Source organism: Mus musculus, chromosome 17 (assembly GCF_000001635.26).
Source record: "Mus musculus strain C57BL/6J chromosome 17, GRCm38.p6 C57BL/6J".
In the NCBI taxonomy this organism is placed as follows: domain Eukaryota; kingdom Metazoa; phylum Chordata; class Mammalia; order Rodentia; family Muridae; genus Mus; species Mus musculus.
The window spans coordinates 28,154,168-28,166,579 of NC_000083.6; the positions used below are offsets into that span (position 1 = coordinate 28,154,168).

Consider the following 12,412-nt stretch of genomic DNA (forward strand, 5'->3'; position numbering starts at 1 on the left):
GTGTGTAGAAAGCACTGTGCAGCTGTAGCACAGGGCAGGTGCTGAGGCAGGAGCACTGTTGCTAATGCAGTTGGATGCTCTCTGAGCCCTGGATGCCTCTGCCCCTTGTCTCCCGCCTCCCTTCCTGTCTTAAGACTCATCCTCTCCAGTTCAGAGCCTTCTTGGTCTGGCCCGGGGAATCACCTGTCCCCAGAACTCTATCTGGGGTAGAATCACTGACCTCAGCTTTAGCCAGTCATCTTGGAGTTACTCGGACCCTGTCAGAGTTTCCTCTACGTAGGAACTCTGAAGCTTCTAACAGGATTTGAAATTTGAGACTGGGGTCCTCTCTCAAACGTCTGTTCGATGAGTCAGCAAAGGGAAGAACAGCAATGGAATGGCAATGGCTGGAACATGGTAGCTCAGATGCTCTGTGACCTAGGAACCCCCTTACTGCATAGCTGCCATGTGGTCATCTTCTACCCAGGTCCCTGGCAGGCCCTTCTCCGGGGCTCCCCTCCCCCGCCCTTCTGCTACTATGAAAGAGCTGTCTCTCCCCTGTCACCAAAGGACTATTTAGGGACAAGATCTGAAGTACTCGGTACAGGGTAGGGGTGCCCACATGACCGTGAATACCATCTTTGATTCTTTGGTCTCCATTGGGTCCTAACCCCAACTATCACCAACCAACCATAGAGACAAGGGAAAGAACAGGTACTGGGAGGGTCTGAGTTACAAAGGTCTGGTGAAGGTGAGTGTTCACAGCCTCAACCATCCCTCTAACCTTTGAGAAAACTCCAAGAACACGCATGGGTCTCAGTTTCTCCAGGGAGAAGTAGAGGGTGGGAGGGATGCAGCCAGGATGGAGATGGAGTCCAGATGTCCAAGTGATGAATTTGGCTGTAGTGGTGGTGACTCCGGGCTCCCTATTGTTCCCCTCTACCATCCAGGGTGTGGCCTGGCCACCTTCCCCACCCTTCCACGCCGCATTGCCAGGCTTTGTTTTGTTAAACCAAAAATAGGAGAAAAGCTAGGAAATCTGTGGCAGTGAGCCCAGGCCTGGGGGAAGGGAGCACGGCTCGAGTTGTGGCCAGTCCACAGAAACGGTCCTTGCCCCATGAGGACCTGTGGCTCAGAGGCCATTCCCACCATCGTTGGCACCTCAGCCATACGGCTATCTGAGGAAAGAGCCTTTCCAGGTTCTCTGATTCCTGGCTGCTCATCAGAGCCAGCCTCGACATGGCCCTAGTGCGCCATGGCCGCTCAGTGGGACTAGTACCCATCCTTGTCTTCACCGAGGTTCCTCTCGCTCTGGCCCAGGGTTTCGGTGTATGGGAGTTTGCATGCATGTGTGTCTGTGCACCACATGCCTGCGGGGCCAGACGATGATACCGGGTTCCTTGGGACTGGAGTGTCAGGCAGTTAGCAGCCATGTGGGCCCTGGGAATAGGACGCAGGTCCGAGGGTTCAGACGCAGCCTTTACAGCGTGGGAGAGGAGTCCGGGCCTCACCTTGGCTGGCCAGGTTTGGATGTTGCCTGCCCTACCTGAGCTCTGGACAAAGGTGCCTCTTCACACTCAGGGAAGTTTTAGCTGACAAGGGCTAAGGAGTGCTTGCTAAGGGTGGGCCTGTGGTGTGTGTGTGTGTGTGTGTGCGCGCGCACACGTGTGCTCACAGGCATTCTTCAGTCTGCCCTCAGTCTATGCTGCTGCTACAACAGTCCCACCAAGCCCCTGTCTTCACAGATGTGGATGAGTGTGCAGAGGGCAACGGTGGCTGCCAGCAGAGCTGTGTCAACATGATGGGCAGCTACGAGTGCCATTGCAGAGATGGCTTCTTCCTCAGTGACAACCAGCACACCTGTATCCAGCGGCCAGAAGGTCAGCCCACGGCCATCTAGGCCCCCAGGCTTCTCTTCCCAGCTGCCCCTCAGCACTCTCTGTCCCACACTCTAGACTCCTAGCGTGCTTAGACACTGTATTCCAGACTAATCTAGGGAATGGAACCGGGACCTGCCCAGAGTAGAAACAAAGCTATTTTGGGGCATTCTCTGGTCCGGCGGTACGGTGCTGCAAATTCCTGCTCGCCAGCATTTGTCTGTAAGCTGTTCCTTCCCTGGGACAGCCTCACCTGCGTGCGTCCCTTTCCACAGCCTGGATCCATGGCTCATTTCCTCACTGGGCCATGATGGTCTGAGAGCAGCAGGGAAGTCCAATTTGCCTTTGTGTCCCTGTCACTTAGCGTGCTGCCCTGCCTGTGATGGCAGCTTAATAAATCTTTGTGGTCTAGCCAAGTGTGGTGGCACACACCTTTAATCCTAGCCTGGGTGGGGGGAGGCAGAGGCAGGCCTATCTGTGAGTTCCAGGACAGCCTGACTACACTGAGAAACCCTGTCTCAGTCTGATGGCTGTTTCTCTTCTTCAGGTTCCTAGTCTCAGTGTAAGCTCTCTGAGGAAAGATACCCTGTTTTAGTTTCTCTGGGTCCCTCCTAGATCCGGAGAGCCTCTGAGTAGCAGGCTCAGCTGATTCTTAGAGTGTCCTTAGCCACAGCTGGTTCTGCCCCATTGAGGCTCCCAGTGCAGACAGAGCGCCAACGTCTCCTTCTCCCTTTTTAGAAGGAATGAACTGCATGAACAAGAACCACGGCTGTGCCCACATTTGCCGGGAGACTCCCAAGGGGGGCATTGCCTGTGAATGCCGCCCTGGCTTCGAGCTCACCAAGAACCAACGGGACTGTAAATGTGAGATTTGTGAGGGCAGGAGAATGGGGGGGACAGGAAGGTGTGGGGCCTCAGTAGCCAGAGGGCAGGGATGAGATGAAAGAGGCCTGGGGGCGGGGCACAGTGAGGAAAAGGGGCAGCTTTCCCCACCTTGAAGACCTGCAGCACAAGGGACAAGCAGGCTGACATGTCTCCTCTCTGTGCAGTGACCTGCAACTATGGTAATGGCGGCTGCCAGCACACCTGCGATGACACGGAGCAGGGTCCTCGGTGCGGCTGCCACGTCAAGTTTGTGCTCCACACCGACGGGAAGACATGCATTGGTGGGTGAAGCCACTTGTGACAGGATTGGGGTGGGGTCTGGGACGGAAGGGGAAGAGAGACCCTGGGGGACAGTGATGTCTAGGTACTGGATAGTTACTGATGTGGGAATGAAGACCAATGAGAGGACAGGTGGAAGGACCACTCTGAGAGACTAAAGGGCACACTTGACTACCTGCCCTCCCCAGGAGTCCCACCCTCCTCTTCCTCCCATGTTGAAACATTACCAGGTTCGGAACTGTTAGCAGGGGTGCTGGGCAACCAAGGCTTGAGGAATTCTGGGGCGGTCAGCTGAGCGGCTGACCCAGTCTCTGGTTGACTAGTGTGGTAGGGGAATGACCACAGCCAGTGTCCCTGCTGTGAACTGGTGCCAGGACACAGTAGTTGCTTCCAGAGCAGTTAGCCTTGGGCTGAAATGAATCAGTAGGGTGGCTCCAGCCCCTCTCTTCCTCTTTACCCTGGCAAACCCCCTTCCTACCCCTCACCTGATGCCCCAGGCCCACCTCACACCCAAGCATCTGGTGGTACTGACTTTCCAGTGTGCCTGTGGCTGCCCACCCCCCCTCACTTGCTGCAGCCTTCCCGTCCTCTAAGCCTGAGACCCTTCTTGAATTCCTAGGCCTGACCTGACTCTCCAGGTTCCTGGATGAGCTAAGTCCTTAAAGTGAAGGTTGAATTCCTTCCGTTGCTATTTCTTGAGCGGTGAGAGGGCTGACAAGATGTCTTCTTGGAGAAGTGGGGAGTGAAAGGCAGGGCTCTGGCTGGGCATGAGGCAGGGCTCGGGCCAGTCAGAGGTACTTGTGCTTGGGCTGTGGACAGTGGTGCTTATGGAGGTGTGTGTCACTGCAGCCACAGGACGGGGATCAGACAGGCTCACAAGATACACATGCTTTCAAAGGCTGCTGGAGCCGAAGCTCTCCCAACTCTGCTCTCTAACTCTTCTGAGACCCCAAGACAGGCTCAGGGCTTCATGCTGCTTTTTCTGACTGCTGTTCCAGCTCCCTTCTTATTCTCCTGACAGGGCTAGTTCTTCTGCTTTGCAAACCTCCCACCACCCCCTGGACACACCACAAAGCCTCCCCCCCCCCATTCTTCCAGAAGGAACTGCATGGGGAGAAGATGCACGAGGCAGGACAGAGGCCCCTGGGGCAGGAGACCCTGTTCCCTTGTTCTCAGACGGCTGCTTTGTAATTAGGCTTGAGCTCTCTAACCCCACTGAGACCCACTGAGTCCTCTGGGCAGAGCAAGTGATGCTCCTCCCTCCCCATCCTTCTCCCTTTGCCCCCAGGGAGTGAGCCTACTTGCCTTGGACTTAATTTTTCTTGGCAGGGGGAAATGTCACTGGGGTTGTGGGGACATGCAGCTTGAGTGGCGAGACAGGAGTATAGTTAAGGGATTTAGAGGTGGCGAGATGCGAAACTTGACACCCGTGCCAGTTTTGCCTGGCATGCTGTGCGTGCTATGCGGGGGTTGGACCCGCAGCTGCTCTCTCCGAGACCCAGCATCTCTGCTTTATGGTCCCTTGATGGGGGCTTGATTTCTTTGAGGGTACCAGGCAGGACAAGGCTGAGGAGCAAGGCTAATTTGGGATCCCTGGAATCACCACATGGGGCTAGTGGTTTGGACCGTCAGGGTGGAGGGTGCGGGGTGGGCCTTGCCCCAATCTAAACGGCTTTTTTACAATGTCAAACAGGGGAAAGGCGGCCAGAGCAGCTCGGGCCCACTCAGGCCGTTTCTAATGGTAAATATGCCTGCCCTCCCTGTGCTTGCTAGGGAAGGGCTAACCCGCTGGGGCTCCCACTAACCTTGCATGCCCTCCAGGGCTCCCCTGGCAGTGCGGGCTCTGGACCCATCTGGTGGCCTAGGAAGCTTCCTGCTGGTCATCTTCCTGGTCCCTGGCTCTCCTTCTTATGCCTCCTCCACCTCTCATTGCCCTGGTCGGTCCCTCCCAGCCATGTGCACCCCTCGGTCCCTGCAGCCAGTGCCATCTTGCCCACTGTTCGCACTGTGGCTGAGGGAAGTATCTCAGAGCTGAATGTCATCTTCTCTGTGGGCCACCCTTCTTGGGTTCCTTCCTTTCTTTAGCACACCACACAGCCTCAGCTGGTGATTTCTGCCTGACTCTGGGTCCCTCACCAGCCGTCTTCTCTGAGCCCTCAGCCCACTCCTCTGGAGGAGGGGAGTGACAGTCTTCCTTCTCTTGGGTGTGATAATTATCATGTGGTCCACGCCTGGCACAAAGGACAGGTCGAGCTGTGCCCTCCTCCCTGTGCTCAGCCATTGTCCCGCAGAGCTGAGCATCTCTGCCCAGCTTCTTGGTCCAGCCTGGGGTGTATGCCATGCCAGTTCTGTTAGCACCCATCCTGGCTGCTTCAGAGGATCTACACACAGACAGCATCTTGTCCCCCACTGTGCTTCTCCAGGCCTTGGGAGCCCTCGGTCCATACTTAGAGCACTTTTGGGGGAGTCTGGACTTGAGCTCCTCGCGGTCTGGGGGACCTCGGGGAGACCACAGTGAGACCAGGGCAGGCCAAGGACTCCCAGGCAGAGGTGGGCTTCTTTTGGAGCCCTGGCACACTGCCCACTTTGGGGACAAGGGTGGGCCTAACATCCTCATTCTTAGAACAACTCTTCTCTCTTGTCCCATGGAGGCCTTAGGATGCCAGTGGGAGAAGACTTGGTGCCTGGGACAGACCACAGCACCCAGGTCCCCATGCCAGGCTCTTGCTGTCCTGGGGCTGATGGCTTTCCCCAGAACTCTCTCTCCAAAGCAACTGTTTAACATCTGGTCTCCTCCTGCTCTGGCCTCTCTGCCACAGACTGAGCTGACAGGAGAGACCTAGCTGAAAGCTCTGAGCTTTCTCTTCTGTGTCTTCCACCATCTCTCATTCTTTCTCTGGATTCTTCTGCGCTCTCCCCCCCCCCACCCCGCCGCGCCCCCCCCTTCACAAAATATCTCATCAGCAAAAGCAAAGAACCAGAGAGCCACCGTGTTTCCAGGTAGACAGGAGGGTTTGGGGAGGAGTGAAAGGAGGGTGACCCAGGGCTGCAGTGTCAGAAGGGTGGGAGGGGTTGAGGGGGGGTGGAGGGTAGGGGATAATAGGGGGTCTTGGGGGTGAATTGATGGGGAGCCCTTAGGATCTTGAGACACTCTTTCCTCGAGGCCTTTTAGGAGACTGTCCATCACAAACACCCACACTCATCCTCAAGATAGGAGGATGAAACTGGTCTACCCCTTCTTTTCCCTCAGGCCTTAGGATGCTAATGCTCCGATGCTCGGTGCCTAGGACGAGCCCTCTTTAGCTTTCCTCTCCTGCTCCCCTGCCCCCACCCCCAGCACATTCCTGCCTGACAGCTCTGGCTTGTACCTGCCTCACTGCTGCCCACCTTGTTTCAATCAAGTAGGGGGCAGGGATGCTGAGCGAGCGGAGCGCGAGAGAGAGAGCGCTTCCTGCACTTGTGAGGGGTGGGAGGAAGGAGAGGCTGGAGCATCGCTTAACGCTCCTGCTGACCCCCCCCCCCTCCACCCTGTGAGGTGGCTGAGGGCTTCCCTCAGGCCCCATACCTGAGTCTGACATTCTTCTAGGCTAGTAACCCTATTACCACCTACACTTCCCTCAACAGAAACCTGTGCTGTCAACAACGGAGGCTGCGACAGTAAGTGCCATGATGCAGCGACCGGAGTCCACTGCAGCTGTCCTGTGGGTTTCATGCTGCAGCCAGACAGAAAGACCTGCAAAGGTGAGATCTCAGAGTGAATGGGGACACGGAGACCTCTGCCAAAGGGAGGGGAGAGAGTTCCTAGGTGACCGACCACGCCTCTTCAACGCCCTTTAAGGCTGTCAGTTTCTCCCACCTCAGTTCAGTGGGCACAGAAGTCCAGCTACCACTTTGCTGCCCCCTGGCCTGGTCTCCCTTGTTCCCTCTCTCACCCCTGTCCCTGTATTAGGGAGAAGGGTCTCAACCCTGGAGGGACAGTTGAGCCTGACTCTGTGTTGTTGTGCCTGAGCCATGTGGGTGGTTTAACTTCCCAGCGGGTCTGGAATGATCTCTGGAAGCATAGGTAGGAGTGCCCACACCAGGGCCTGGTTCGGTCCGCCATGCTGTGGTGCCCAGGCTTCCTCCACTGAACCTGGCTCATAGATGTGCGCAGAGATGGATGAGCGGTGATCAGTGAGAAGAATTGGCCCTGTGGGGACCTTTTGGCTTGGCTCTCATTATGACTTCCATTCCTATACTACCCACCCCATCTCCCCTCCTGCCATTACCTGGGATTTGGGGGAGATGAGAAGGAAAAGGGGGAGGGGAGCCATTCTGCAAACGCTGACTCAGCAGGTCCGTCCGTGTCCTCTGGTAGGGAGGAGTGGGGACTGGGTAGTGCCGGGCTCCTTCTTTGTGTCTCTTGGCCCAAGAGCTGCAGGAAGGGGAGGGCGGGGGCAGCCGGTCAGCCAGCCGCAGTAGAGAGGTTTCCTGCTGGGAAGGGCTGTTGACAGGTAGGCCAAGAGTGAAGGCCCTGCCCCCTCCCCTCCACAAGTGCTGAGTAGCCTGGGTCCTGTCTGCCACCAGCTCGGGGGAACTTGACCTCAGGAAGGAAGCTGCCCACCTGCTCCTTTCTTAGTACCCAAAGCTGCCAGGCTCTGAGCCTCTGCAGACCATGCCAGTCCCGTCCCCCTCCTGGCCCCTCATCTCTAGCAGCTTCTCCCTCTATCTTAGAAGTCCTCTCTACCCAGCCTCTTTGGCCAGCCCCTCCTCTATGAAGGCTGCCCTTTTACAGCATGACCAGAGGCCCCCAGCCTTTGTGACAGGAAAGGACAGCCCTCCCTACAGTCTTGGGGATGGCTGTCAACTGGAGAGTAAGGGACATGGACCAGCCTGGATCTCACATGGCCACCTGCTCCCATAAGTCTAGACCGTTGCTCCCTGCTGGCATAGGTGGTTCCTGGACTTGGCTTCAGGAGAGATGGTGTTAGTAATGGCCAGATATCCTAAACAGGGAAGACATGGAGACAGAAGGTGACAGCCAAGTTAAAAGGGCCAAGCCAGGGCCCTCCTTGATTTTCCTTGTCTCTGTGAGGAAGAGATCTGGGCTCCTTTGCCCCTAGCCTTCAATGCTGTCCTTCGTCCCCAGATATAGACGAGTGCCGCTTAAACAACGGGGGCTGTGACCACATCTGCCGCAACACAGTGGGCAGCTTCGAGTGCAGCTGCAAGAAGGGCTACAAGCTTCTCATCAACGAAAGGAGCTGCCAGGGTGAGCCGGCTCCGGCCAAGGGGGCGAGTGTCAGGGATGCTGTATTCCAAGCGTCTCTGTAGGCAGGGCTATGCCGCAGACAGACAACGGTAGTCCTTCCTTCTTGCAGGCCAGCTCCATGCTGAAATACACAGCTTGGCAAGGGGTGAGCAAGCTTTCACCACAATCCAGGTTTTCCCAAGTGTGGCCTGCTGCAACTAGGTTCCACATGCACAGGTTCCAGACCCTGGCAATTCTGGTGGTGCACTTTTAATCCCTGCACTTGGAAGGCAGAGACAGGCAGATCTCTGGGTCTGAGGCCAGCCTGGTGCGTTCCAGGATGGCCAGGGCTATACAGAGAGACCCTGTCTCAGAAAAACAACAAAAGCCCCAAACCCCAGACAAAGGGTACAGAGGGAGTTGTGCGTGCTCAGATCTGGAGTTAGGCCAAGGTCTTTCAGCATCAGAGCCCATCACCTGAGCATGGACCAGGTGCCCCGAGACAGACTCAGTGGTTCGAATCCTTGCTGTTCCAGATATAGATGAGTGCTCCTTCGACCGAACCTGTGACCACATGTGTGTCAACACCCCGGGGAGCTTCCAGTGTCTCTGTCATCGTGGCTACCTTCTATATGGTGTCACTCACTGCGGGGGTAAGCCAGCAAGATCACACCTACACCTGCCTGCTTCCCAGACACCCCAGCCCTCGACTCTTCACACTCCAAATGGCTGTGCTTGTAATGAGAAATCCTTGGATGGTTCTTGTCTACATCCAACAAGATAAAATAGAAGGCACCTTCCAAAGACCAGCTGGGAGACAGGATACCAGAGAGCAGCATCCTGGCAGCAAGATGCTTGAGGGTTTCACGTAGCCCAGGATAGCTGCACACACACACACACACACACACACACACACACACACACACACACAGCCAGTGGTGACCTCGAACTCCAAACCTCCAGCCTTCACTTCTCGAGGGTTGCGATGGCAGGTGGCACAGACTCTGCCTCCTAATTCTACCTTGCATTCCCCATCGCTGTTCCCAGAGACCCACCCTCTCAGTCTCTAGCCCAATGAGACAGTAAGAGAGGAAAGTTCTGAAACCTTGGTCTGGTTGGATTGGCCCCTGCTCAATGGCAACTATGACTGGGGATGTAGAGAAGGGAGAGAACTTTGAGCTCCTCACAGGCCAGAGAACCTTTTACTTTGTTTATGAGAATGTTAACGTGAGACCTACCTTCCTGACAAGATTTGTAAATGCACAGTAATCTCTATAAGGGTACTGGCAATCTGATCTCTGACTCCTCCCACAGATGTGGACGAATGTAGCATCAATAAGGGAGGCTGCCGCTTTGGCTGCATCAACACCCCAGGCAGCTATCAGTGTACCTGCCCAGCAGGCCAGGGCCGCCTTCACTGGAACGGGAAGGATTGCACAGGTGTGTGGCGCCCTCTGCTGGCCAGACATAACAATGCTGTTTCAGGGGAAGGTGTGAGGGGGAGCCTGCTGGGTTTAAAATGTGCAGGTCTCCTTGGGCATGTAACTAGTCCCCCTTTCCGCATTAACTCTCTGAGGGCAGGAAGACAAGGCATGTTCATATTCTCAGACCTTGCTTCCCTTCCTAGAGCCAGTGAAGTGTCAGAGCAGTCTTGGAGCCTCAAAAGCCATGCTTAGCTGCAATCGCTCGGGCAAGAAGGATACTTGTGCCCTGACCTGTCCCTCCCGGGCCCGGTTCTTGCCAGGTATGTGAGAGAGACGGGGTTCTGGGGAGAAGGGAGGGCAGACTGGCTGTTCAGCAGTGCCTCTGTTCCCCCGGGGTTCCTCCAACCATTGGGGGTTGAGAGGTGGGTCAGAGCTGTGATAAGCCCCTTCTTTCAGAGTCAGAGAACGGTTTCACCGTGAGCTGTGGTACCCCGAGCCCTAAAGCTGCTCCAGCCCGAGTGATCCACTCTGGGAACAGCACCGTCTCCAGCTCCTGCCATGGTGAGCACCTGCCCAGAGTCCTCCTCTTCTCTGCCCCCACAGTTCTCCTCATCCCTGGCCGACTCACCCTCTACCTCCCTTGTTACTCTCTAACTCTCCAGCTTTGCTGCCAAGCTCCTCCTATCTTACCCCTCCTATCTGTTACCCTTGGCTTTCCTGATCCCACTCTCTAGCTAAACCTTACTGCTGAGCTCGGAGCCACCTCCCAGAGCAGGCCGTCCCCAGGGTCCCCAGGCCCTGGAGCTGTGCTGAGCTTCTCTTCTCCCTCTAGAGGCTGCAGTGCTGCCAGTCAAGCAGAGAGCCTCCTTCAAGATCAAGGATGCCAAATGTCGCCTGCATCTGCGAAACAAAGGCAAAGCCGAGGAGGCCAGCAGGATCCTGGGGCCAGGTTTGGACCTCCCTCCCTGGCCCCACCAGGCTCTCCCCACCTCTCAGCCCCTCTGCCTAGTTCTGTCATGGATTCACCTGCACCCTGGGCTGTGGATAGAATGGGGAAGCTGTTGTAGGCTAAGGCCCTGGAAGTCCCCGTCATTCCCTCCTACCGAGAAGAGGGTTGGGGGTAGGGATGTCTGGGGCGGATGGAGAAATAGGAGAGTCAGAAGAGAGAACTTGTCTTCAGTGGAAGCTACAGTTCGAGGTTGACACGGCCTCTGTTTCCAGGTAGTGTCCCCTGCTCTGACTGCCTGGTCACTTTCATCCACCTTAAGTGTGACTCTTCTCGGAAGGGCAAGGGCAGGCGGGCCCGGACCCCCCCAGGCAAGGAGGTTACCCGGCTCACCCTGGAATTGGAAGCTGAGGTCAGAGCAGAAGAAACGACAGGTGGGCCTAGGGACATTGTTGGGTGGAGGGCCAAAGAGGAGGGCACATAGCCTGGATCCAAAAGGGACAAGCCAAGGGAAGGGGGCACCTCAACTCTGGGCCTGTGTAATGGCGAGCAGCAAACTCCAGGGCTGCCCCTGTCGGCTGCCTTCTGCTCTGACCTCTCTCTCCTCATTCTCTGACTCGCACAACCATCCATTACCAGCTGGCTGTGGGCTGCCTTGCCTCCGACAGCGGATGGAACGGAGGCTGAAAGGGTCCCTGAAGATGCTCAGAAAGTCCATCAACCAAGACCGGTTCCTGCTGCGTCTGGCAGGCCTTGACTATGAGCTAGCCCACAAGCCAGGCCTGGGAGCTGGGGACCGAGCAGAGCTGGTGGAGGTCTGCCGACCTGGGCAGCACCGAGCAGGCACCAAGTGTGGTAAGGGAGCTTGCCGGGAAGCAAAGGTGTGGGGAGTGGGGGAGGCCCAACTTGGCCCTGGCTCAGAGCAGAACAGGACCCCTTGTCTCAGGTGAAGCTCTCAAAACGTGAGGTGGCGAAGCCCCTCCTGCCCACGGGCCTCCTTTCTCTGGTCCCAGGCTGAACCTCGGACACTAGGCAGGGCCGGCAGTTCTCCTGCACTCAGATTTGACATCCCTATCTCTCCAAGCAGGGTTCTGTTCGTTCCCTAATAGATCTCCCATGGCTGGAGGAGCGGGAAGGGGAGTCTTAGGCCTGGGTGGTGGGAGATGGGGGGGTGGCTAGCGCGGCCGACTCTCCCTCAGTCAGCTGCCCGCAGGGAACGTATTACCACGGCCAGACGGAGCAGTGTGTGCCATGCCCAGCGGGCACCTTCCAGGAGAGGGAAGGGCAGCTCTCCTGCGACCTTTGCCCTGGGAGTGATGCCCATGGGCCTCTTGGAGCCACCAACGTCACCACGTGTGCAGGTGCCAGGGGAACAAACAACGCAGAGTGGGCTAGGGTGGGCACTGGGATGCCCGTGGGCATGGGGTTTCCCAAAGGGCAGGCCCAGGCTCCAGGCCAGTCTCCTAGTTGATGTCCTGTTTGTATGCCTCCGCTGTTCCCTAAGACTGGGTGACCCAGGGAGTGGCTCAGGACCAACCCCATCAGAGTTGGGCCCTTGCTTCATTGCAGGTCAGTGCCCACCTGGCCACCATTCAGGAGATGGGTTTAAGCCCTGCCAGCCATGCCCCCGGGGCACCTATCAGCCTGAAGCAGGGCGAACCCTGTGCTTCCCCTGTGGCGGAGGCCTCACCACCAAGCATGAGGGGGCAGTCTCCTTCCAGGACTGCGACACCAAAGGTGAGCAGGTTATTTACTCCCCGGAGCTTCCTATCCTCAGCTGCCACCCACCCCA

General features: G+C 56.9%; 1 protein-coding gene across 5 annotated transcripts in view; it reads left to right on the plus strand.

Annotated features, from left to right (window-relative positions):
- Scube3 (signal peptide, CUB domain, EGF-like 3) overlaps positions 1-12,412 on the plus strand; it is a 32,752-nt gene that overhangs the window by 12,068 nt on the left and 8,272 nt on the right. Inside the window, exons 4-18 of one of the 5 annotated variants that reach the window (XM_006524323.4) lie at positions 1,725-1,859; positions 2,595-2,720; positions 2,906-3,022; positions 4,714-4,761; positions 6,645-6,761; positions 8,149-8,271; positions 8,787-8,903; positions 9,565-9,690; positions 9,878-9,994; positions 10,131-10,235; positions 10,507-10,623; positions 10,896-11,054; positions 11,260-11,475; positions 11,820-11,981; positions 12,190-12,357. In XM_006524323.4, coding sequence (XP_006524386.1) covers positions 1,725-1,859; positions 2,595-2,720; positions 2,906-3,022; positions 4,714-4,761; positions 6,645-6,761; positions 8,149-8,271; positions 8,787-8,903; positions 9,565-9,690; positions 9,878-9,994; positions 10,131-10,235; positions 10,507-10,623; positions 10,896-11,054; positions 11,260-11,475; positions 11,820-11,981; positions 12,190-12,357 — 1,953 coding nt within the window. Of the gene's footprint in view, positions 1-1,724; positions 2,268-2,594; positions 2,721-2,905; positions 3,023-4,713; positions 4,762-6,644; positions 6,762-8,148; positions 8,272-8,786; positions 8,904-9,564; positions 9,691-9,877; positions 9,995-10,130; positions 10,236-10,506; positions 10,624-10,895; positions 11,055-11,259; positions 11,476-11,819; positions 11,982-12,189; positions 12,358-12,412 lie in introns of those variants that run through there. The other 4 variants (XM_006524324.3, NM_001004366.2, XM_030249829.1 and 1 more) reach the window with 4 other exon arrangements.